This window comes from Episyrphus balteatus, chromosome 1, assembly GCF_945859705.1.
Source record: "Episyrphus balteatus chromosome 1, idEpiBalt1.1, whole genome shotgun sequence".
Lineage (NCBI taxonomy): Eukaryota > Metazoa > Arthropoda > Insecta > Diptera > Syrphidae > Episyrphus > Episyrphus balteatus.
This window is the reverse complement of record NC_079134.1, coordinates 80,586,501-80,613,765: the sequence shown is the minus strand read 5'-3', so window position 1 is coordinate 80,613,765 and position 27,265 is coordinate 80,586,501. Positions and strand designations below refer to the sequence as shown.

The following is a 27,265-nucleotide window of genomic DNA, read 5'->3' as shown; positions in this document are numbered from 1 at the left end:
TCTATTAAAGAAAAAAGATGAAAATAAAAAACGATGAAAATCGGTTAAAAACGGTCAAAAAACGTGTTTTTTAAGAACTTGTTTCTTCCGTTATTCAGTCAAAACTTACTAAACAATTCCAATTTTTTGCACATGTACGCATAAAGTTTGCTTTACCTACAAGTTTGAGATTTTTTGAATGCTCCGAAAAATAGCTAAAAATCAAAAACTACCCAAAAATATCCATAAAAACCAAAGTGTTTTTCAAAAATTCATATTTCGAAACGCAAAGTGTAGGAAAAAATCCGTATTAGACCCATAATTTGTTTTCCCTCATCTTTCACCTGGCACCTTTATAATTGTCAAACATAATTTTCCCTACCCAAAATCATCATTTTGTCATAGCCCCAACAAACAAACAAAACGTTATAGCTTAGTTTCAAAATTTTTTATAATCCAGTCAAATAAGGGTTTCACCTCGGAATGAATGCTAATAGAATTTTTTTTTGCTCAATACCTTCGTTTTGGCATTCTATAACATACCTCAAAAGTCTAGAAAAATCTCATGTCCGGAAGTCGCGATTTTCAAGGTCAAAGTGCGAAATGGAGTTTTTTTAAATTAACAATAATAGACAATGGTACTATATACAAAGTTAAGATATTCCCTAGATATATCTTTAAAAAAAATTATAAAGGTTAATTTTTTTTAAAGATATATCTAGGGAATATCTTAACTTTGTATATAGTACCATTGTCTATTATTGTTAATTTAAAAAAACTCCATTTCGCACTTTGACCTTGAAAATCGCGACTTCCGGACATGAGATTTTTCTAGACTTTTGAGGTATGTTATAGAATGCCAAAACGAAGGTATTGAGCAAAAAAAAATTCTATTAGCATTCATTCCGAGGTGAAACCCTTATTTGACTGGATTATAAAAAATTTTGAAACTAAGCTATAACGTTTTGTTTGTTTGTTGGGGCTATGACAAAATGATGATTTTGGGTAGGGAAAATTATGTTTGACAATTATAAAGGTGCCAGGTGAAAGATGAGGGAAAACAAATTATGGGTCTAATACGGATTTTTTCCTACACTTTGCGTTTCGAAATATGAATTTTTGAAAAACACTTTGGTTTTTATGGATATTTTTGGGTAGTTTTTGATTTTTAGCTATTTTTCGGAGCATTCAAAAAATCTCAAACTTGTAGGTAAAGCAAACTTTATGCGTACATGTGCAAAAAATTGGAATTGTTTAGTAAGTTTTGACTGAATAACGGAAGAAACAAGTTCTTAAAAAACACGTTTTTTGACCGTTTTTAACCGATTTTCATCGTTTTTTATTTTCATCTTTTTTCTTTAATAGATACAGGAATAAAGAATATGGAGTAATGATAGACCATGAAGACGACTAAATGTGTGCTTAGTTTCAATCATTTTCGTAAACACAATTTTGAGATAACGGTAAAATAAAATTTTAGAATTTAACAGGTTATAACTTTTGACCAAGAGCAGATAGAAATTTTATTGAACTTTTATGAGCCTGATACAATTACCTTTCATTTGGTATATCGCACATAACGGTAGACTAACTACACGCTACACAATGTTAAATCAAGAAACTTGCGAAAAACCTCAAAACACCAGTGGAGATCTATTGCCCACCGAACAGCCACCAGTGTGGGAAGTACCGTAATCTCAGTCTGGAAATTCGACATGGTTGACTTTAAAAAATTCTAACTTCTCTTGCAGGCATCTTTTAAATGAGATTGATACGTCATGTGAATAATAAGCTTTCACATGGTATACATTTTTTTAAAAATAAATGTTTTTTTTTGCTTTTTTTAATGAAATTTGATCGAGTTTAAAAAATCGTATGGGAGGGGGGTCTATTCCCCCTCGTTTAGAGGGAAGGGGCTTATAAAGGTTATACTTAAAATAACGTGCTATAAATTTTTTAAAGCTAGTCTAGTCTTAAAAAAAAATTTTAAACAAAGCCATTTTATGGCACAGTTTTTGAAAAATTAATTTTTCAACTCAAAATTTTGAAAAAAAAAATTTTTTAAATTCGATGCTCTTGTTTATTAAACCCTGAATTGATCAACTTTTTCATAGATAACACCTGAAAACTTAACTGAGAATTTTTCATACCCCAGGGGTGCTCGCCCCCAATGGATTCTAGCTCTAAGTGCCTTAAGGCAATAAAATTGTTTTATTTTAATGAAAAACAATAAAAAAAATACTTGCGCAAGCAGTTCAAAATAAGAAAAAGGACTTTTTAAATCATATTCTTTGATTTTTAAAGGTTTCAAGAGAATAATTTTTTCTTAGATAACATTTGAATTCTTTTCCTTCGTATTTGCCTTTTCTTGTCATCGATTTATCTTTTGGATGTTTATTATTAATTTGTATTCAATTTTCACTAAGAAATTGCGATTTTATTGCCTAAAAGCCCTTAAAGCTAGAATCCATGGGCGGCGAGCACCGCAGACATAGTAAGAAAAATTCTCAATTCTCTCAATTCATGGTTAATCCAATACTGTATCACTTTATTGTATCCTTATTTAAGTCTGAATGTTTAAAAAATAATTGACGAATGGTTAATGTTTCATAAATTAATTTATCAACAAGTCCAGCCACGTAAAAACAGAAAATAAAGAGGTTTTTTAAAAAAAAGTAGTTTTGGTTTTTTGTTAATTTCTCGAAATTGACAAGATATTTTTGAATTTGGTTTAAATTAGTACTTAATTACATAAAATTTTGAAAAAAATTAGTTTGACATTTTTTTCCATTTTTTTTTTTTCAAAATTTTGGTTTTAAAAATTATTTTTTCAAAAACTGAGCCATAAAATGGCTTTGTTTTAGCTTTACAAAAAGGTAAAGCACTTTATTGTAAGTATAACCGTTGGTTTTAAATAATTTTTTTTCCAAAATAAGTAAACTTTTTTTAAATTGCCCCTCCCCGCTAAACAAGGGGGAATAGACCCCACCTCCCATACGATTTTTTTTCTTGTCTCAACCTAACCTACACGCTCTAGCTTTTTGGCATATTACTCCTGAATCACCCTGTATATTTTGAGCTAAGACAGTAAGCTTTCAGATGGTATAAAATTTTTTATGGGTTGTTAGGGAAAAAATGGAATTAATGACGTGAGAAGATAAAAATTCATGTTTTTTTTTTGCTTTTTTTGATGAAAATGTTTTTTTTTTTTTTCAATAAATTATTTTTATACTTTTTGCGCACTGTAAAAATTTAAAAATGGTTTTATTTAGTTTGAATATCGATTACAAGTGAAACTTATAAAAACGTATTAACAAAAAGCAAAAGAGATTACACATGTATTTTTCAGTATTCAAATACTGAATTATTCACTCTTAAATAAAACAAACCTATTATTACGTATCATGTTTTATGCCTACTCTTGAAACAGCTCTATTCCAAAAACGGTTGGATTTACAGAAAAATGCATAAGGCAATATTTGTATATAATTTTATGACGAACAGATTTTCTATAGACCTCCGAGCAACAGGTCACGATATATATGCGATTTTCGTGACCTTTTGACCTCTAAAACTTCTTACGCGGACGCGTTATCAATGTCGATTTTTCACATCTTCATAACAACGCCGTAACGAAGGTCTAAACCAAAATCGAGCCCAGTAGGAATTTTTCCGCAGATAAAACCTAAAATTACTGGACTACAAAAGTCTAAAAGCTTGTACAGATATCGTCAAAAGCTATAATGAAGAGGACTATTAATAACACGGTGCGACGCGACACTGAAAATACACCCGAGAAATGATATAGTGTAGGCTGTTCGTATGGTCGAATAATGCATAAAAATATTTTCCCTATATTTTTGGAACCCTCCATTTTGTTTTCATTACAAAAAACCATTTTTACAGACTTTACGATGTAATCTTTCAATATCTCAGTCATTTTTTTAACAATTCTCAATATGTTATATGTTTTTGGAAAGAGGATTTATTTTCCAAGCTAAATCTTTAAAAATACATACAACAATTTAAAATCTGAAAAATGTTCACATGATAGCTACACTTATAAAGTTTGAGTCTTTAAAGTTTTAAATTTTTTGAACAAACGGTTTGGCTGGAATATAAAATTGATCGAACTAGGTCCAAGAAACCCCATGTTATTCCCATAAGTTATTATATTATTCAATTTATGATTGGCATTTGGTGCACGTTTTATAGAAAAACACCCAAAATGCAGATCTTCGTCAAGACCTTAACTGGAAAAACGATTACATTGGAGGTTGAACCAAAGATCATATAACTAGTAAAGATGTCGCACGTAGAACAAATTCCTGTGCTTGAAATTTTCTACCATCAGATTTTACCCATTGGTCCAAAACATGTATCCAAGAATTAAATTGTTGAGAAACATTTTAAAATTTTTCGATGACTGCGTAGAAAAGAGAGGGTTCATTTTTATAGATGAATTTATTTAATGGGAGGAAGCGGGATAGTAGTTAAATGTTGATACGAATAAGGAAAAGAACAAAAAATAATTTGTCTGCGAGAATGTACCTATGAATTATTTTTTTTTTCTTAAATTATTCAGGAAACTGATAACAACACATGATTCAAAATAATAATTTAAATAAGAACAATTTTAGATATATATATGTATGACAAGAGTGTATGAGCAAAATTATGTGAAAATGAATTTCAACCCTCAAATTGTCAATAGGTCCAAATCATAATAAAGCAGAAATCCTTCGCAACATTAAAAAAAAAGTTCTTACATGAGTGGGAAAGAGAGAGTTATTTTTAATACATTTCTTAAATGCGAAGGACCGAGATGTTAGTTGAATAGGAACAAATGAAAACAAAAAGGATCGTTTTGCCGTGCGGGTATATATTTTTTTTTTTCACAAATGAATTGCTTCGCACAAGCAGGGCGAAGACGAGATGGCTAGTTTTAAAGATTGATGAAAAAAAGAAGAAAAACAACTTTAGCAAGTGACTGGTGTGCTTGAGGTATACGTGTAAGCAGAAGAAGGTTGATAAGTTTTTTTTTGGTTTTAAATTTCTTTTCGACGGTAGTTAGATATTTAGTTATTTTTTTAATTGGAGGGTGGTTTTCTATTTCTATATTTTTGTTTCCTTTTTGATTAATCGCAAGGCACAGGCGCATTACTTTTAGGTGTATAGGTACACACGTAATAATATGTAGGTAGGTTTTTTTCCTTTTCGACAGCAATCGTCCTTGAAAAATGTAGTTAATTTTATTTTGGTTGGAAAAAGAAATTCAAACAAGTGGTAGGTAGGTGGGTAGGTAGGTAGTGATAAAAATGATCATTCTTGGTTTTTGTTATTTTCTTTAGTGAGGTAGGTAATGTATCTATTGATTTTGAAAAAGATTTATTTGGTGTGGATCAAAGCTGTTAAAATTTCTATTAAAAAATGCATTTGCATAAATGCATAAAAAAAAAATGATTCCAACCAAAAATATTTTGCATAAAAAAAAATGTGAAAATGAATTTCGACTCTCAAATTGTCAATAGGTCCAAATTATAATGAAGCAGAAACCCCTCGCAACATTAAAAAAAAGTTCTTATCATGAGTGGGAAAGACAGAGTTATTTTTAATACATTTCTTAAATGCGAAGGACCAAGATGTATGTTAAATAGAAGCAAATGAAAACAAAAAAAGATCGTTTTGTGATGCAAGCAGGTACCAGGTACCTATAGATATTTTTTTTCACAACTGGATTGCATCCCACAAGTAGGCCGACGAGAAGGCTGTTTTAAAAAAGGGATGTAAAAAAAGACGAAAAAGTAGTTTTGTAAGTGAATGGTGGGTAGGTATATGCAAAGATTATAGAATACAAAGATGTCGCATCCCATACAAATTATCGGATCCCCAAATTTTTCGGGTGGTACGTGATATGGCGTACCACAACATGTTGCTAGTAGGAAAATGTTGCGAGAGCGAGGGAATTCCTTAAAAAAATTGGAATCTCTTAAAAAAAATTACTGTGGCCTTCTCTCTTTTTTTCTTTTTTGTTCTCGTGTCCTTGTGTGTTGTGTTATGAAGCGCACTATCGTTGCGACAAGGGTGATGGTATTTTTTTTTTCTTTTTTATTTTCTACTATTGAAGTATCCTGCTGTAAGGATATTCTGTATTTTATATATATTTTTTTGATATTTTCTTACCTTTGCGTTGCTGATTTTTTTAAGTAGCTAAGAATTTTTTTAAGCCGAGGGTGGTTTTCTGTTTTTATTTTGGTTTTCTCTTTTTGTATGATAGTGCACACATATTATTATGTGGATGTTTTTTTGTATCGTTTGCGACGGCAAAATAATGTCCATGGAATTGAGTGTTGATTTTATTTTTGGTTGAAATTTATTTTCATGGTTTGTTGTGAGTTTGCTTCAAGTTTTTTTTCTTTGGTAGGCAGGTAAAGTATTGAAGGAGTTATTTAGTGTGGCTGATAAGGGAAGGTAAGGTATTTAATGATTTATTTTGCGTGGATGGTGAGGGCAGGGAAATTATAATTATTTATTATAAAAAAAAAGGATATAGGTAGGAAATATAAAATCTTTTTTTTAAATTTTTATTTGCTTTTTGAAAATTTTACAATTTGGTGATAACTCTTAAAATTAATAACTCTGGTTCTATTTGCGCTAGAAACTTTATAGGTTAAAAAAAAATTAAATCTTCAATTAAAAAAAATGAAAAGTGATATTGTACGATTTAACAATAATATGTATGTATGTATAAATCTTTGAATCAATATTTATCACTTATATCATTTTTTGTATCGCATTGTGCGTCTTTAAAAATTGTTGGCTTTAAAAAGTTGTAACTTATTTTATTTAATTAAAGCTCAAATAATAATTTTTTTAGTATAGGTTGCCATATCAAAAAAAAAAAAATAACAAGAGGGTGATGTTTTTTTTTTTAATAATAACTGATAGCATTAAAAGATTCCAGCTCTTTTTGTTTATATTAATATTCTTAGCTGAAATAATGACCTTTCAGATGGTATTAAATTTGTAGTAATAATTAATTAATAATCATTTTTATACTTTTTTTTTAAACGAACAGACTTAAATATAGTTTAATTCTTGAGAAAAAATAGTACACTTTGGGATGTAACATTTTTTTTGTAAAATTTTCATAAAAGAATATGACAAAATCATAAAGAAAAGTTTTCTGAGCGTTTCAACCGTTTTGTATTTTTCAATTTTTAATTTGATATGACAGAAAATTGAAATTTACTGATAAGATATATAATAGCATAATGGATTTTTAAACAAATTGTTAGTTGTTTTCATTGCCAGAATTCAGAGGTTAAGGCAAAAATATGGAGTTTAACACCACCAAGTAATATCTTTTTACCGACTTCCAAAAAGGAGGAGGTATTCAATTCGATTGTATTTTTTTTTTTTTGTTACCTCATAACTTTGGACTGAGTGAACCAATTTTGATAATTCTTTTTGTATTGGAAAGCTGGTGGCTGCCATGTGGTCGTTCAGTTCTGGCCATAGGAAGTATTATAAAAACCATAAAACCCAGTTTTAGCCATGAAAGTCGCTTTTGTTTTTTGATAAAAATGATTATTGTTCATGCCTTCTAAAAGCATGATTTATATTTATTTCGAAAGATGAATGATTACACTACAAAATAATACAAAAAATTTGACACCAAATACCCTTGTACTTTTTGTATAGATTTTAGCCAAGAAAACTTGAAAATCTAATTTAAAAAAATGTTTTTCAAAATATAATTTTTAAAAGTTTTTTGTCGTTATTTTTCCCAGCATACTTAGTATTCGGGCTATATCTTCAGAAATAAACGATCAATCAGAGCAGAAGAACCGGCAAATAAGCAAAAAACAATTTAATAACTTTTTTGGGTAACTTCAGATGTTTAAGTGCAATGTATCAAAACATTTTTAAAAAAATCGATTTTTTAAAGGTAATTTTAGACAAAAAACCTCCAAGTTTAAGGTCAAGCACTACATTTGTTGAAACAGACGGCCAAACAGTCTAAGAAATAGACTCTCAGACAGAAATACGAACAGATAGACAGAAGGACAGACAGAAAGATGCACAAAGGGACCGAAGGCCAGACAGAAAGACAGACATATGGACAGACACACAGCGAAACGAAAAGACACATAGACAGACGGATAGGCAGACAGCCAAACGGACAGACAGACAGATGTTCAGACGAACGAACATACGGAGGAGTGGATACACAGATATACGGACGGTGATCATACAGACAGTCAGACAGACAGACAGCCAAACGGACAGACAGATGGACAAACGGACACAATAGAGAAACTGACAAACACACAGACGGACATAAAGATAGATTTGAAGACAGACGTTTAAAAAATTAAAGGGCCGACTTAGGACTGTGTGCAGTCAGCATCGTTAAATTTAAGCAGTGGATGGAATTAAAAAATTATAAAACTTCAAAGGAAAAATGGAAGAAGATGATGTTTGGAGTACTGCAGAATATATCTGAAAAATTCCAAAAAGAAATAAAACGTTTGGATTGTCTCCTGAAGACACTATTCAGGAGAAAATCTGGAGGTAACTTTGTAAAGTGCAGGGAGGGACAGAAAAAAAACTATTTTTTGTGAAAGTCACTTTCAAAAAGAATTCATTGGATGTAAGAAAATTAAAAATGATCTCAGTTCCTTCTTTGTCTTGAGATTCCAACTCTGATGATTCGTAAATAATTGGGATTGGGGATTTCCAGTTGCACCTAAGCGCCGCAGAAAAAGAACTAATGATGAAATCGAAGCATTTTGTTTCAATTGCGAACAAAATGTTATAAAATACTCACTTTTACATGACGAAATTGTCAAAGATGGAAAAGGATTTAAACATTTTGCGAAAAAGACTAACGCTCTAAATTTCAAAAACAAACACAGAAAAAAACTTGTAAAATTGAGATAAAATTTGAGAATCTAACTGAAAAGTCCTCAAAATCAATTAGGCAAACTATTCAAGAACTGTCCATATCAGAAAAAGCAAAAACATTTTCTAATATCCTGACTAAACCGAAAACCAAAATGTTTTATAAGGACGAGAAATCGCTCTGTCAAAATGTATTCCATAGCTCCGAGGCTGCTAATAAATTTCTGCGAAACGGTCTCGATCTGAATATGCCTAACTAAAGTTCACTTTTAAGGTGGGCACCAGTTTAAAACCTGCAACCTGGTTTTGAAAACAAAGCTTTTCAAAGCTGTTTCTGAAATGAAAGGTAGGGAGAAAAATGTTATACAGGTTTTAGATGAAGTGGCAATTACGAAGGATCTTGTTTATAATTGCCACCAGGACATAATTGACGGTTTAGAAGATTCTGGATTTGAAAGAACATCAATTTTAGGCAAAAGTATGTGTGTTCATGATAAGAAGCCTTTTTGACAATTGGAAGTGTGTTCTGAATTATATTATGTCGGAAACAAACATTAAAGTGTTGATTTTAAAAGAAATTGTTAAAAAGAACATCTCCGACCTGAATTCGATTGGCCTTAATGTGTTGGGCATTGTTTTGCGACCAGGGTTCAAAATATAGAAATTTTTTGAAATGCTTAGGAGCCATTGATGTGGAAAAACCTTTTTTTTTAATGAAAAAAAAATTACATTTTACGATTTTCCTCATCTTCTTAAGAATCTTAGAATTTTTTTAATGTGCAAATACATCTTAACACCCGATGGCGTGGTAAGTTTTGATGTAGTTCAGAATTGTACGATAAAGAAAAAGACAAGGTTACTAAAATGTGTCGAATTTTGACGGAGAAACATATAAATCCGTCAACGTTTGACAAGATGCGCGTTTCACTGGTAACCCAAGTGATAACTGTTGCTGCAATTAGAAGTTGTATGGACTAAAAATTTATCAACTGCTTCATTCTTCGAACGTTTTGACAAATTAATGGACTGCATGAATAGTGGCTCGTTATTCAAGTCCGCTATCCAAGAAGCCAATGTCGTTTATGAACATATTCAATTTATGTCAAAGAAATAAAGAGGCTCAACGATCTGGGATCCTTTGATCACATTTGTGGTACACTAGGCATTTATTAAATGCTATACTAGATTTGTATCATAAAATGATACCTAGCGACCAGTCAATTACATAATATATATTGACAAAAAAAAAAAACTTACAACAAGACGTTGCCGAAAATCTCTTTAGTGTGGTAAGAGCAAAGGGATGCAACAATAAAAGACCTTTAGTTTACGAACTCAACATATTGCTGACCAAAGCAATCTTGAGTCGACACTCGAATGTCCACCAATCCAAATTGTTTGGAAGAAGATATACCATTGGATAAACACTTTTAAATAAGGTTAAAAACGACATAACGACTGATCCAATAGTATCAAAAAGCGATCAGTTAATAGATGACTTTTTTCAAAAAGAATGTCAGGAATTCCTTTCGATAGATACATTTGATAGTAATCTTAGAATTGAGTTACTTTCTTTAAATATTTCTCGGGTAATGTAGCATTTAAGAACATTCCAAAACTCTATTTTTCCCCAATGTGAAGAGCTGTTTCTGATAAGTGACGAAGTTTTTCGATCCCACCGAATTTTTTGTTTTGTTGCCAAAACTATGCCCAAAACTAAAATTAAGTAGATCTACATCCACCTTCAGATTTACTTTTTCAAGTTTACAAGATTCACTCCGCAACTTATAGAAATATTAAAAAAAAAAAGTTTATCAAAAGCAGTAACCGCACCAAATTTTGTTTCTCAACTTTGAGTAACCCAAAGCCAACGACGTGGACGTGTTGAGATCTGGCTTCTTTTTTTTTTTTTTGGATTTTGTATTTTATATTTTTTTTTTTGATTTTGTATTTTGTATTTTTTTTTTAATTTTCGATTTTATATTTTTTTTTGTTTGTTTTTGCTTTTATATTTTTTTTTTATTTTTGAATTTTTTATTAGGACAGAATTTGTATTTTGCGGTTACTGCTTTTGATAGACTTTTGAACGTACCAAGAACAATGTTTTCTGAGCAAAATTGTCAAAAAAAATTTCGTAATTGCTTTTCTGTGGTCAAAGCAATTACCCTGCTCAGAAAACCAGTCAGGTGTCAATCTAATGCTTTCTGACATCATAACTTCTCTTATTCTTGGTATTTGTTTTTTTTTCTTTGAATATCTTTTCAAAAGTTGCGGAGTGAATCTTGCAAACTTGGAAAAATAAATCTGACGGTGCACGAAGATTTCCGAAATCTGAATTTTTTGCATAGTTTTTGGCAAACAAAAAGAATTCAGAGGGACAGGTAAGAACTTCGTCACGTTTCAGAATAAGTTCTTCACATTGGGGACAATTGAGCTTTGGTAGCATTTTAGATACTACATAACCCGAGAAATATCTAAGAGAAGTTAGCTCAATTCTAATATCACTATCAAATGTGTCTATCGAAAGGAATTCCTGATATTCCTCGTGAAATAAAGCCATATCTATTAACTGGTCGCTTTTTGATACTATTGGATCAGTCGATATATCATTTTCTGCTTTATTTTCAAAATGTATATCCAATGGTATATCTTCGTCATCCAAACAATTTGAATGCGGTGTACATTGGAGTAATCGACTCGACATTACTTTGGCCAGTAATATGTTGAGTTCGTAAACTGAAGGGCTTTTATTGTTGCCTCCCATTGCTCTTACCACACTAAAGAGATTTTCGGCAACGTCTTGGTTAAGTCTCTTTGTCAATATATATGTAATTGACTGGTCGCTAGATGTCATTTTATGATACAAACCTAGTGTAGCATTTAACGTGTGCCTAATACCATAAATGTGATGAAAGGACCCCAAGTCGTTGAGCCTCTGTATCTCTTTGACGTATTGAAGAGAATCTTCAATATGTTTATAAACGGCGTTGCCTTCTTGGATAGCGGACTTGAACGGATTTTTGTCAAATAACGAGCCACTATTCATGCAGTCCATTAATTTGTCAAACTGTTCGAAAAATGAAGCAGTTGATAATGCAACAGTGTTAGAAGTTTTTTTTAATTTTTTAGTCTCTACAAGGGTCCTAATTGCAGCAACAGTTGTTCGACTTATCACTTGGGTTACCAGTGAAACGCGCATCTTGTCAAATGCTGACGAATTTATATGTTTCTCCGTCAAATTTGGGCACATTTTAGCTACGTTATCTTTTTCTATGTCGTACAATTCCCGAACTACATCAAAACTTACTTTGCCATCGGGTGTTAAGATATCTTGACATATTAAAAGATTTCTGAGATTCTTAAGCAGATGAGGAAAATCGTAAAATGTAAAAATTTTGTTTTCATTTAAGAAAAAAAAAGGTTTTTCCACATCAATGGCTCCTAAGCATTTGAAACAATTTCTATTGTTTGAACCCTGGTCGCAAACAATGCCCAACACATTAAGGCCAATCGAATTCAGGTCGGATATATTCTTTTTCACAATATCATTTAAAATCGACCCTTTAATGTTTGTTTCCGACACAAAATAATTTAGGACACACTTCAAATTGTCAAAAAGGCCTCTAATCATGAACACACAAACGTTTTTGCCTACTTTTGATGTTCTTTCAAATCCGGAATCTTCTAAACCGTCAATTATGTCCTGGTGGGAATTGTAAACAAGATCCCTCCTTATTGCCACCTCATCAAAAACCATTATTACATTTTTCTCCCTACCTGTCATTTCAGAAACCCTGGCCTTAATAACAGGAAAAGCTGTATTTTCAAATCCAGGTTGCAGGTTTTTAACTGGTGCCCACCTAAAAAGGGAACTTAAATGGGGCATATTGAGCTCGAAACCGTCTCGCAGAAATTTATATGCAGCCTGGGACCTATAAAATATATTTTGACAGAGCAATTTCTCGTCTTTATCCCATACTTTGGATTTCGGCTTAGTCAGCATATTAGAAAATGTTTTAGCTTTTTCTGATATGGACAGTTCTTGAATAGTTTGCCTAATTGATTTTGAGGACTTTTCTGTTTGTTCTTTATAATTTTTCCTCAATTTTAAAAGTTTTTGCTGCGTTTGTTTTTGAAATTTAGAGCGCAACCTTAGCTTTTTTCGCAAAATGTTTACAACCTTTTCCATCCTTGACAATTTTTTTAAATAAAAGTGAGTATTTTTAATATTTCGTTCGCAATTAGAACAAAATGCTTCGATTTCGTCACTATTTCTGCGGCGCTTAGGACTCTGAAGCAACTCAAAATCCTCAATTTCAATTAACTGAGAATCATCATTTTCTGAATTCAAAAACAAAGAAGGAACTGCGTCCTTTTTTAATTTTTTACTCCCAATGAATTCTGTGGGAAAATGATTCTCACACAGAAATAGTTTTTTTGTCCCTCCCTGCTGATTACAAACTTCCCTCCAAATTTTTCCACGAATGGAGTCTTCAGAAGGAAATTCAAACATTTTTATTCCTGCAGAATTTCTCGGAGATTTCCTGCAGTGCTCCAAAGCACATCTTCTTCCATTTTTCCTATTTTCATTCATTTTTAATAATTTTTTTCCGCAGCCCAAACAAAACGATGCTCACCGCACAAAGTCGCAAAGCAGAATGGCGAAATAAAAATAAAATAAAGGAAATTAATGAAATATAAAAATTCAGGGATTCCTGAAATGAAGAATTTGTTTAGCCGAGGGTGGTTTTCTGTTTTTATTTTTGTTTTCTCTTGTTGTATGATCGCAATTCGCAATGCACAGGCGCATCGCTATAAAAGTATTTTTTGTTCGTTTGCTACGGCAATCGTCCTTTGAATTGCAAGTTGATTTTATTTTTGTTGAAATATATTTTTTTGGTTTGTTATGAGCTTTGGTATTTTTTCTTTGGAAAAGAAGAAAAGGTATTAAAGGAGTTATTCAGTGCGGATCGTAAGGGTAGGAAAGGTTTTAAAAAGTATTTAGTGCGGATGGCATGGGTTGGGTAGGGTAGAAAAGGTATTAAAAAGTTTTAAAGTGCGGGTGGTAAGGGTAGGCAAGGTATCAAAAAGTTATTTAATGTAGGTACCTGGAAAAATTTCATTCTCATTTTATCAAAAAAAGAAATGTAATTACGTAAACTTTTCGTAACTTATGAAATTCAACATCAACTAACGAATATTTTCATCAGTTTATGAAAATTCTTCATAGATTAATGAAATTTTACATTGGTTTATGAAAAAATACATCTTCTCAGTTAACGAAAATAAATCGTTGCATTACGAAAAAAAAAAACGTAGACCAACAAAAAATGTATACATAGAACGCTGTTTTTTCGTTCCTTGTGTGCATTTCTCGAAGGCACAGTTTATATTCAACTCGGAAAATGCAAAGACCTATCACGCGGAATAAATAAAAAAATGTGTGCTGAAGTCCACGAAAATTGGATAACCGATGAGATAGAAGGTAAGTACCATTGGAATATTGCTTCCTATATTTTGTAAAAAAAAATATTTTTGTCTCTTGTAATACCCAGAGATACCCAAAAGAGATGAGAAACTTCTGACGTCATACGGGTTTGCCTACAAGCTGCTTTAGACATTTTTGGATAAGTATGCGTGAATAAATATACATTTTTGGCTTAGTATGCTTGAAAAATCGTACATTTTTGCTTAGGTGTGCGTTAAAACACCGTGGCTACACTATGTGTGTTTTTCACATTTATTCACGAATACAAAAGAGATTACAACAACACGAAATAAACAAATGGGTTTTGGGGGGTAAAACGTACGAAAGTTTCCCATCTCCTTTGGGTATCTCTGGTAATACCAATTGTTACTTTTTTTTATTTTTCTCTTTCTGTTTTCTTTCAGATTCCAAAGATGTCATCCCAATGACCAGCTGGAACACCTCAAAAGCCGATAATCCAGCATCCAAGATCCAACCATTCCTGATCGGCATAGGAGATGACATCAAATCCCTGATAGAATTCCTCATATACTTCGACGATATAAAATATTCATTTATCTCCAAAATTTTCGGTGTATTTAATTTAATTTTTTTATTCAATGTATATTTCATTTATGATAATTAAAAATTTAAATTCAAAATAACAAATGTTTTTTTTTTATGGTAAGAAATTTTCTCTCCGCTCCACTGTATGAATTCTTTTAGGTTTTTATTCCAAAATTTAGGCAAGAAAAATGGACGAAAAATTTCGTAGGCTTACGAAAAGTTTCGTAAGCTAATGAATATTTTTCGTAATTTGATTAAAATATTCATAAAATTTACGAAAAAATTCGTTAGCTTACGAAAAATATCATCGCAGTTTAATTAAATTTTGCGTTAATTGATGAAAAAATTTCGTAAAGTAATGAAAAAATTCATTAATTCTCGATCAAAAATTTGTATGAAAAATTTCATTAAAATACGAAAGTTTTCGTTAGTTGATGAAGTTCTTCATTAACGTATGAAAGCCATTTCGTTGAGCCAATTAAATTTTTCACCGGCTGAAAATTAATTAAACTTTCGTTGGCTCAACGAATTTTTTCGTTGTATTTACGTAAGGATTTGGTTCAGTGTAGTGTATTTGTTTATTATTGTTTCTGTAATATTCAAATTGAATTTATTTTTATTTTTTGTTATATTTTGACGAGATATTCAGAAACCAACAAAAAACGTTCTATGGCAGGCACCGTTAATAACGGTACAAAAAATGTTTTTTTTTCTTTCAAAAATTGGCTTTTATGTGTATTGCTACACACACAAATTTTAATCAAAATCGTTAGTTTCATGAGTGTAACAATTTTTTTTAATGCGTATTTTTTTTATTTTACGTATTTATCAATAAAAAAAATAAAAACAAAAAAATTGGAAAATTTAGTTTTTTAAACAGTTCCAATGATTTAGCAATTTTACCTTTTGAAATAAAATATTTGGTAATAAAATCCTAAAACAAGAAGAATATAGCTTTCACATGTTTTTGTTTTGTCATAATACGATAATTTTTTACTGAAATACAGCTTATCGAAAATCACTAAAAAAATCACAAGCATCTGTGCATTAGCACTAAAAGAGCTCAAAAAATAAAAACAAAACCTACCCTCGGCTAAAAAATATTCTACAAAATCTTCAACACGAAAAATATACAAATATCTAATAAAGGAAAAAAAAAACGAATGAAGAAAATCCTTACAAAAGAAAAGATTTTGCCAGACGCAATTAAACAAGAACAAAAATTTATATAATTATCCTCCAATACAAAAAAAAAAAACAACTATTTCAAGGACGATTGCCGTGGCCGTGAAACAAATGCACCTGTGCGTTGCCATCCTATAAAAAGAGAACAAAAAAATAAAAAACAGAAACCACCCTCGGCTAAAAAATATTCTACAAAATATTAAATTCTTAAAGTCTTCATATTAACAAAAAAAATAATCTAAAAAGAAAAAAAAAACGGGAATGCAAAAAATCCTTTCACAAGAGGGAAGATCTGGGTAGACGAACTGGCAAAAAGTAAGAAAAAAAAAACTCCACCACAGTGATCGTCATCGGCACCGTTGCCGTAAGAAGCAAAACAAAATCAAAAAAAAAAAACAGAAGAAAGAAAACGAAAGAGATTCCATTTTTTTAAGGAATTCCCTCGCTCTCGCAACATTTTGCAGCTAGCAACATGTTGATCACATAAGACACTTCAAATTTTTGGTTTCGATAACTTCTATGGGATGCGACATCTTTGTATTCTATAATCTTTGGTATATGTATGTTTAAGCAGGTTGATAAGTTTATTTCGAGTAGGTGTATTTTTTCTTATAAAACTTTCGAGGGTGGGTAAATAGAAATTTATTTTAAAGTGTGTAAATACGTAGGTGTACGATTTAGGTAATTTGTTTTAATTTTCTGTTAAAAGGCATAGGTACCTACGAGGATCTATTAGAATTTATGCCTTTTTTCACTTTTTAGTGATCATGAAAAAAGAATCGTTTTGCTGTGTGCATACGGATAGCTTTTTTTATTTGGATTGCATCACATAGGTAACAGGTGCCAAAATGGCTAGATAAAAAGAGTATACAAAAGGACAAAAATAACTTTTATTGGATTATAAGTGGTTAGTTTATTTGTGTGTTTATTTGTTGGTAGGTAGGTTAGGTAAGGGACGGGGGAAACATTGTTTGCGTTTGAGTGCGATATTTTTGGTGATATAATTTTTGTACAGACATTAAGTTAACTATACATAGGTATGTATTTCTTCGTTGCTTAATCGTTGTTCTATGGATTTTTCTTTTCTTTTTTGTGTTTAAATAGGTAACAAAAGTAGGTAAGTATTTTGTATAGCACAAAAAATATAATAGGTATAAAAATGAGTTTTTGAAAATAATAAAAAAAAGTGCGCTTTGTTTTTAAAATTAATGTGTAAAATTCATTTTTTTTATGCAAAATATTTTTGGTTGGAATCATTTTTTTTATGCATTTATGCAAATGCATTTTTTAATAGAAATTTTAACAGCCCTAATCCACACCAAATAACTCTTTTTCAATATCAATAGATAGATTACCTACCTCACTAAAGAAAATAACAAAAACCAAGAATGATCATTTTTATCACTACCTACCTACCCACCTACCTACCACTTGTTTGAATTTCTTTTTCCAACCAAAATAAAATGAACTACATTTTTCAAGGACGATTGCTGTCTAAAAGGAAAAAACCTACCTACATATTATTACGTGTGTACCTATACACCTAAAAGCAATGCGCCTGTGCCTTGCGATTAATCAAAAAGGAAACAAAAATATAGAAATAGAAAACCACCCTCCAATTAAAAAAATAACTAAATATCTAACTACCGTCGAAAAGAAATTTAAAACCAAAAAAAAAACTTATCAACCTTCTTCTGCTTACACGTATACCTCAAGCAGCGTGTCCGCGAAGAAAAAAGCAGAGAGGGCCATTTTGAATTTTGTTGAGGGCCATTTGACAAAATTGTGGGCCAAATATTTTACTAACAAAATTTTCCTAAAAACATAAAAATGCAATTTAATAAAAATTTTATTTATTCTTTTTTATTTGTTTAAAGCATTAGTAGCCGATTTCATAAACATTTAACAGGCTTTTAAAATTTTAAATGACGTTTTTGTATGGGGCACAAAAAACGATATTTAAAAGGCCTTTATTGGCCATACATTTGTTAAATCTTATTAGTTTACAAAAGAAATTAAAAAAAAAACACAGATGTACATTTTAAACTTTTAATTCACAGACATCTTTTAGCTTTGAGCCACTTATTAAAAATAAATAAATACAACTGACGTGAGAAAAATCAAATTACTAAACGAGATAAATTAATGAATTCAGTATACATAGGTACCTATTTATGTGTGGTGAATATACGTTGTAGTTGCGATGCATAGCGATGATATACACTTAGGAGCAAAAAAACGGAATCAAGTAAATTATTTTTATTAAAAGCAAAAAATGCAATGGTTGAAATAATGTTTCTTCAAGTCTCATGGTCTCATCTAAAAGCTTGAATTTTTTATGCGTACCATAGTATAATCGCTATCTGTCAATAAATCGCACCTCATTTTTTTCTAATGTTAAATTTTCTTGATACTCTCTGTTTCAATTTCAGTCTTTTTTTCCTAACGTTACAATTTAGTGCAATTTATTGACGTTATCTGTCAATAAATTGCACTTCATTTTTTTAAAATGGTAAATTTTTCAGCTACTCTCTATTTCAATTTCAGTTTTTTTTTTTACTTACATACTTCTTTTATGTTGATTGGATCTTTATAAAGTGAACCGGTTTTTAAATTCCTAGCATTGATTTAAAGCTTTTGTTTTAAGCTTTTTAATGGTGCAATTAACATTCATGTGTGTCAATTGCATCCTCACCAATTATCGTTTTTACAGAACGCAAAGTTTGATTCCATTTTTTTGCTCAAGTGCATATTTAATTTTGTAAAGCCTTTTAATTATTACTAAGCACCATATGAAGATGAATCTACTAAAACTTGGATTCGTGGGCCATTTCTAATTGGCCCGGGCAAAGGGCCAAAATATAAGATAGGGGGCCAAATGGCCCGATCGGGCACTTTGTGGCAACGCTGACCTCAAGCACACCAGTCACTTGCTAAAGTTGTTTTTCTTCTTTTTTTCATCAATCTTTTAAACTAGCCATCTCGTCTTCGCCCTGCTTGTGCGAAGCAATCCAGTTGTGAAAAAAAAATATATACCCGCACGGCAAAACGATCCTTTTTGTTTTCATTTGTTCCTATTCAACTTACATCTCGGTCCTTCGCATTTAAGAATTGTATTAAAAATAACTCTCTCTTTCCCACTCATGATAAGAACTTTTTTTTAATGTTGCGAAGGATTTCTGCTTTATTATGATTTGGACCTATTGACAATTTGAGGGTTGAAATTCATTTTCACATAATTTTGCTCATACACTCTTGTCATACATATATATATCTAAAATTGTTCTTATTTAAATTATATTTTGAATCATGTGTTGTTATCAGTTTCCTGAATAATTTAAGAAAAAAACAATAATTCATAGGTACATTCTCGCAGACAAATGTATTTTTTTATTCTATTATCTTTTCCTTAGGTATTCGTATCAACATTTAACTACTATCTCGCTTCCTCCCATTAAATAAATTCATCTATAAAAATGAGCCCTCTCTTTTCTACGCAGTCATCGAAAAATTTTAAAATGTTTCTCAACAATTTAATTCTTGGATACATGTTTTGGACCTATGGGTAAAATCTGATGGTAGAAAATTTCAAGCACAGGAATTTGTTCTACCTGCGACATCTTTACTAGTTATATGATCTTTGGTTTGATCTTCGCCGGAAAACAATTGGAAGATGGTCGCACTCTATCCGATTACAACATCCAGAAGGAATCCACCCTTCACTTGGTGCTCCGTCCTCGTTGTGGTATCATTGAGCCATCTCTGCGTATTTTGGCACAAAAGTACAATTATTGCGACAAGATGATTTGCCGCAAGCGCTACGCCAGGTTGCACCCAAGGGCCACAAATTGCCGCAAGAAGTGTGGACACACCAACAATCTCCGCCCCAAGAAGAAGTTGAAGTAGACGACTGATATTCTGTCTGCTTTTTTTTTTATTATTTTCTATTTGGTCTTTTTGTTCGAAGAAGACCGCGAGTTTATGGAGAAGCTTCTTCCATGTGGAGTTGCGGAAAATCTTTTTATAAAATAAACTGTGTCGCATAAGTTGACTCATAAAAAAAAAGACTTGAAACTTGGGGCATATTATTTTTAGTTTATTTCCAACCATATAAGATCTTAGGAGCATACAAAATCTAATTATTTAAAAATAATGAGCACCCTATTGTGCACCTTGCAATTCACATCAGGATTTGCCATATTTTCTAGTTACGAAAAAGTAGCATAGATTGCGCAGTTTTGGTCAAATTCAACAAAACCATACACCAATTTGTGCCTAAATGAATATTCTTTCAGAATTTATTTTTTTGTTTGTTTTATTTTGCGAAAAAAATTGGGTAAAGTTGAAAAAATTGAGAAAAAAATCACTTTTTCAAGATTTATGGGATAAAAACCTACACTTAATTTGTTTAATCAATAGACTTATATCAGGGTGTCCATATGGGACCTTAATAAAAAGAGAACATTTTACTCTTGAACCTTTAAAAAAAGAGGACTTAAAAGAAAAAAAAAACAAAGAACAAAAAAGAGAGTAATTGATAAGAAAAAGCAAAAGCTAACGTCACATAAGCAGAACAAATTTATTTTTCCTAAAGAGTTACTTAAAAGTAGTGGATCTGGGACACAGGAATTACGTTAAAAATGATCAAATCTTTTCAAAGAAGAACGCGTCCATATTCTCAGTTATTGTAAATCTTTTGAATGGATGTTTAACTTCTATAGAGAAGTAAACTTTGGAATAACTGCACAAGTCAGCTTTTTAACGAGCCACAATTTATTTAAATTTTTAAGAAGTACTTAGATAAAAAGATCGAGCTGAAAGGCAATTAAACTGAGATCCGTGTAGAAAAAGAAATTATAAAATATGTAGATCGAAAACGAAAAACAGAACATCTCTTTTGAATTTAAATGCGATGAACACTTTACCTTAACTGTGAGTGGGCAGAGTTTGAGAGTTGAAACAACGAGACAGATAATTGTAACAATCTTGAAAAACTATGGACGAAAATAAAAAAAGATACTAAAAAGAGGACATTTGAAAAATAGAGAACAAAAAAAGAATACTATGAAAAAAGAGAGTGTAAAAAAGATCAGAGTTGAAAAAGAGAACATGTTCTCTTTAAAAGAGATGTTCTGGAAACCCTAATCTTATATACATCATTCAAAAGGTCTAGAAATCCAAAAACATATAACATATTGAGAATTGTTAAAAAAATGACTGAGATATTGATAGATTACATCGTAAAGTCTGTAAAAATGGTTTTTTGTAAATAAAAAAAAATGGAGGGTTCCAATAATATAACAAAAATATTTTTATGCATTATTCGACCATACGAACAGCCTACACTATGTTATTTCTCGGGTGTATTTTTTTTTTTTATTTTGTAGCACAGTGAATGGGGATGCTTGTGGAATGGGGGAATTGGTTTGAATAGTTTTTGTTAACGTTAGTATAGAACTTTCTATTAGTTAAGTAGAAGGATTTTACGTATCCGTAGATTTTCTTTCCAGCACCCCAATCATTGAGTTTAGGTACTCAGAATAGTGTGTAATCCAATTTTGTCGAAGGCTTTTTCGAAATCTTATGAGACAACTGAGACGTGGTTTTTGGCAGACAATGCTTTGCAGATGTAATAGTCGATATGAAGGTGAGCATCGGTGCATCCTCTGTTTGGTTTGAAGGCTACTTTGTTGGGAGAAATTAGCTTTTTTGTTTCGACAAACCAAAGAAGATGTTTAGCTACTATTTTTTCCAATAATTAAGACATGCAAAGGGAATCAAAGAAATAGGGCGATAATTTTCAGCAAGAGTGTTGTCTTTATTTGGTTTTAGGATAGGTATAAGTGAAGCTGTTTTCCAGCTATGTGGAATAATCGATGAATCAAGTATGTATCTGAACAATGTTATAAGTCTTGAATTTACATCGGTCGGCAAATGTTTAAACATCGGGTAGTATATTCGGTCGCGACCGGGTGTCTTTCCTTTGACTTTATTCAGACAAGTTTCGAATTCTATAATATACGAAATCGGTTCCTCAATTCGTCTAGCGGCAGGATGTTCAGATGAAATAGCTAGTGCTAGTTGCATTCCTCCCCTGAAAAAATTTAACCGTAATACTCGCGCTTCTAGGAATGCTCATCAGTTTACCCTTGAGCCGCACCACACGAATGTGGAATATATTACCCGCCTCTGTTTTTCCCTGCCATTTTAATGTCCAGAGCTTTAAAACTAATGTGCATCGGTTTCTCCTCTTAAAACCCTCCTTATTTTTCTGAAGCTCGCATTGTGTTTAACATATTAAGGACATTTAACTCCGTTTAGTGCGCGTTAATTACCTGTAAAAAAATTTGCTGCATGAGCGATACTGGATTATTTTGAAAGAAAGAATTTGTAAAGTCAGAATAAAAATTCAAGTCGTTTAAAAAGCTCTACCAGGTTTTGGCAAAAAAGTCACTTATTTGGACATGGTCTGTAATTAGATGGTTCGAGGATCTGACACTTTTAATGAATAGTGTTGATGGATTTCCTGTCAATTGACGAATGTTGTGCCATATTTTAAGGTTGAAGTATTGGGATTGATAGGTACTGTAAATTTAGAAAAACTTTTGGCTTAGCTGTCTTTAAGGAGTCGGCGAAATTTGACGTCAGCCTTTTTATACAGAATCAAATTGGGTTGACTTTGCCTCTTTTGGAATTCTCTGAGAGCTAGCATCTTTTCTTGACGGAGCGAAGAGAGCTCTGAGTTCCACCAAGGAACTATTCTCTAGGCTTTTTTCCCAAATGTTGGATGTGCCTGGGGGATGGAAGTGTTAGCAGCTGTTCGCAGCGGCGTATACAGGGGTCGGGGGGGTTGTCACGGGGTCATGACCCCCCAAGAACTCAAAACTTAAACAAGAAATTGTTAAGTGCTACCAAATTCTTTTGAGTTAGATGATTTTCAAAATGTCGAAGTTTTAGAACATGAACAAAAATGAAAAGTGAAAAAAATTTTAGGTATTCAAACCAACTATTTTAGCATATTTGGGGATGTGGTCATATTTTTAGCGACCGCTATATGCTGGATTAGGATTATTTTGATTCGTTCGATAATAAATGTAAGGTGGTGTAGAGTTTTGTATGGATTTAAAATCCAAATATTTTTTGACTAAACCAATAATAGATAAGAATATAAGCAACCTTGTCTAAAGGCAAATTAAATATTTAAGCAAGCTTAGGTCACTTAAAATAACCTTCAAATCAATTTAAGAAAATCTATTAAATATAACTGAATACGTTTTATATTTTAAAGCTGACGAAATCAGAGCCGAATATTGTAAAATCCTTAGTAAGTGATCTAAAGCATTTCTTTAATTAGTATATTGATGTTTGAAATTTCGAAAAGATATTTACCCTAAAACTAGCATAATTTTGTTTAATATCTTCTGTTACGCCAAAAATATTTTTTGTCTTTACTATTTTGAAAGAGGTATTTAAATCCTGTAACCCCCTCGTCTTTGCGATTCGTTTGCCTGAGGTTAGGAAGACAATTAATTTGAAAGTTAGGCTACAAACTTTAAAATCCAAATATTTTTTGACTAAACCTACCTGAAAGCGAATATTGTAAAATCCTTATAGTCCAATTAAATAAGAGTTTAACCTCGGAATGAATGTTAATAGAAATTTTTTTTGCTCAATATCTTCCTTTTGCCATTCTATAACATATCTCAAAAGTCTTATGTCAAAAATCTAAAAAAATCTCATGTCCAGGTTAAACCAAGTTAGGTGCAGATTTAAAAAAAATAATAAGAAAACTTTAGATTCTTATATGTATACCAACATAACCCATATCATTTCAATGTATTTTTTAACGCTGATTCCAACAAAACCCACAAACAAATCAATATGACCATCCCTGAAAAGTAATGCACCTTATTCATGTTGATCTGACACAAATATCTGAAGAGTAGTTTTTCATTTTTTTTCAAATCTGCGCCTTATCTTCAAATCAAGAAAATTAGGACTTGCGGACATGAGATTTTTTTAGATTTTTGAGGGTAGTTAAAGAATATCCAAACAAAGATTAAAATGAAAAAATTAGCCTATTAGCACTTATTCTTAAGATGAACAAGAATCTTCTTTAGTGCATATCCTATCCTATCCCCTCCATCAAAAAATACCATTATTTCGTAGGTATATAGCTATATTTTTTGTAATAGATTGTTTTGATTTTTAATAATGATGGATTCTAAAATCTTCAAGCAAAATTTGGTTCATCTACCATAACTTTTCAGGGTTTTTCGGCAGTAAGTTTGCAACTGTTATAATAATATGAGTTGACAGATGAAAAACAGGTAAACTTTTTCCAGAGACGTCAGATTGTCTTGATTTTTTGGAATCAGCATTAAAAAATACCTTGAAATCATGTACCATATGTGTATAATATAATACCATAGTCTATTTTTGCTAATTTTGAAAATCTCCATTTCGCGATTTGACCTTGAAATCGCGACAAGCGGACATGAGATTTTTCTAGACTTTTGAGATATGTTATAGAATGGCAAAAGGAAGATATTGAGCAAAGAAAATTTCTATTAACATTCATTCCGAGATTTACCTACCCCTTTTTACTTGCGATATAGGTACTATATATCAAGTTATGCATTCGTACAAAAAAAAAAAGTTGAGATAACATTTTTCCATGACATTACGATGGTAGAGAATGCCAAAAAAGTGGGTCCCGAAAGTCCGTCTGTCTGTCCGTCTGTCAGTCTGTCAGTCTGTCAGTCTGTCAGTCTGTCAGTCTGTCAGTCTGTCAGTCTGTCAGTCTGTCAGTCTGTCAGTCTGTCAGTCTGTCAGTCTGTCAGTCTGTCAGTCTGTCAGTCTGTCAGTCTGTCAGTCTGTCAGTCTGTCAGTCTGTCAGTCTGTCAGTCTGTCAGTCTGTCAGTCTGTCAGTCTGTCAGTCTGTCAGTCTGTCAGTCTGTCAGTCTGTCAGTCTGTCAGTCTGTCAGTCTGTCAGTCTGTCAGTCTGTCAGTCTGTCAGTCTGTCAGTCTGTCAGTCTGTCAGTCTGTCAGTCTGTCAGTCTGTCTGTCTGTCTGTCTGTCAGTCTGTCAGTCTGTCAGTCTGTCAGTCTGTCAGTCTGTCAGTCTGTCAGTCTGTCAGTCTGTCAGTCTGTCAGTCTGTCAGTCTGTCAGTCTGTCAGTCTGTCAGTCTGTCAGTCTGTCAGTCTGTAAACGAAGCTACAGCCTAAATGGGTGAACCGATTGATGTCAAACTTGGTATGTAGCATTATTTGGCGACTTTACAGAGGGGTTTTTGGAATTAATTTTTTTGGACCAAAAATAACGGTACTTGTCATATACCGATTTTAGTAAAATTGAAATTGCTCAAAAACGGCTCCAACGATTTTGTTTAAAAAAATCAATTGTAAATTTTAAGACAAGATCTATCTTCTAATAAAAAAAATTTTTTTTGAAAATCATTATTAACGGTACCTGCCATAGAACCGTTTTTTTCAAATCCGATTATCTCCGAAAGTATTTATTCGATTTTAACGAAACTTTTTGTAAAGAAGCATTTATATGATGTTAGTATAAGCCAGAAATAAAATTTTCGAAAAAATAATTTTTGGATTTTTAAAAAAAATTTGAAAATTTTTTTTTGAAAAATCAAATTTTCGAAAACGGGACATTGAATTTTTTTGAAATTTTGTTTTTAGATGTTGATTAGTGATTTCTACAAAATGGCATACCAATTTTATTTTAAAACTTTTTTTCCAAAAAATTATTTATAAAAAATTAGTTTTTTAAAAAACGGCTCTAACGACTTTGAAAATTCTTTTTCTAAAAATGCATCTTAATATATCAATCAAAACTGCATACTTGTTTTGGAGGGCAATTTGATTTCAGATTTTATTTTATTTTTTTAAATAACGAATTTTATTTTTTTTTTTATTTTTTTTTTTACCTATACTTTTTCCAAATTTCTATATAAAAAGTCTTAAAAATTTAAGCAACTTTTACTTTAAGAGCAAGTTCGTGCGACCCAGTCGTGCATTTTATTTCTCCTTATTTGACTGTATTATTAGTAAAGCATTTTTTTAATTAGTATTCATGTTTGAAATTTCGAAAAAATATCTACCTTAAAACTAGCATAATTTTGTTTAATATCTTCTGTTACGGCAAAAATATTTTTTTGTCTTTACTATTTTGACAGAGGTATTTGAATCCTGTAACCCCCTCGTCTTAAAGGAAATACAAATTCGCGTACAATAATACAAAATTTAAAAAAAATTGCATTTTCAAATTTTATTTTAACTTGTAAAATATTTCTGGGCTAGCAGAAAACAAAGCGTTGATTAAATGAGTTGTTTAAAGGCAAATTATTCAATCGAAGGACTTGTACATTACTAGGGATCGGGTTTCCATGCAAATGCATGTTTTTTTAGGAACACCTTGGAAGCATGGCAACGAATTATGTATACGAATCAGGAGATTTCCTTTAAAATGGCAATCAATTGTTAGTGCATATTTTGCATTTATTTGCATTTTTTGCATATTTTGATATATTTTGGAAATAAATGCATGTTTCTCGTGCATATTTTCGCAAAAATTAGCAAAAATAACGAATTTACAGGCTTGAAATTTTTTACTAAAAGTGACTGAAAGTCAATAAGAAAACGTAAGCAAATGCAGTGCAAAACTAACAAACAAACGTTGTCCAAACTCATAAAAAACACGACCAAATGATAAATTGGATTATTTAAGAGTAAATTTTGTGCAATTTTATTTATTAAAAAAAACCAATATTTCCAAAAAGTTACATCTTTGAACTCGGAATTTCATAAAAGTTACGTAAAATCTTTTTTTTTATAATTTTAAAGAAATATTGATATTTTACAAATTCACGTGGCCTTAAATGCATATTTAAAGTGCATATTTATTATTTTTAAGAATATATTTTAAGCGCATATTTCTCGTTTTTAAGTGCATGAAAATCCTATCACTATACATTACACTGTACTTTGATTTGATTTATTGAGCACGTTAAAATCCTAACGTTACAGGTAATTATAAATACAAATAACAATAATAATAAAAATAAATGTTTATATAAAAAATTAAGATAATAGAATTAAATTTCTAATTTGCAAAATTAACGAAAAATCTAATTTTAAACTGTTT

General features: G+C 31.2%; 2 protein-coding genes across 8 annotated transcripts in view; both read right to left on the bottom strand.

Moving 5' to 3' along the window:
• LOC129907232 (solute carrier family 12 member 6) overlaps positions 1 to 27,265 on the bottom strand; it is a 758,459-nt gene that overhangs the window by 570,533 nt on the left and 160,661 nt on the right. The gene's annotated exons all lie outside the window — the stretch shown is intronic.
• Positions 7,107 to 24,958, bottom strand: LOC129907233 (transposable element P transposase). Its single transcript, XM_055983340.1, has one exon. The coding sequence runs from the start codon at positions 13,478 to 13,480 to the stop codon at positions 11,081 to 11,083; it is 2,400 nt and encodes a 799-aa protein (XP_055839315.1). The 5' UTR covers positions 13,481 to 24,958; the 3' UTR covers positions 7,107 to 11,080.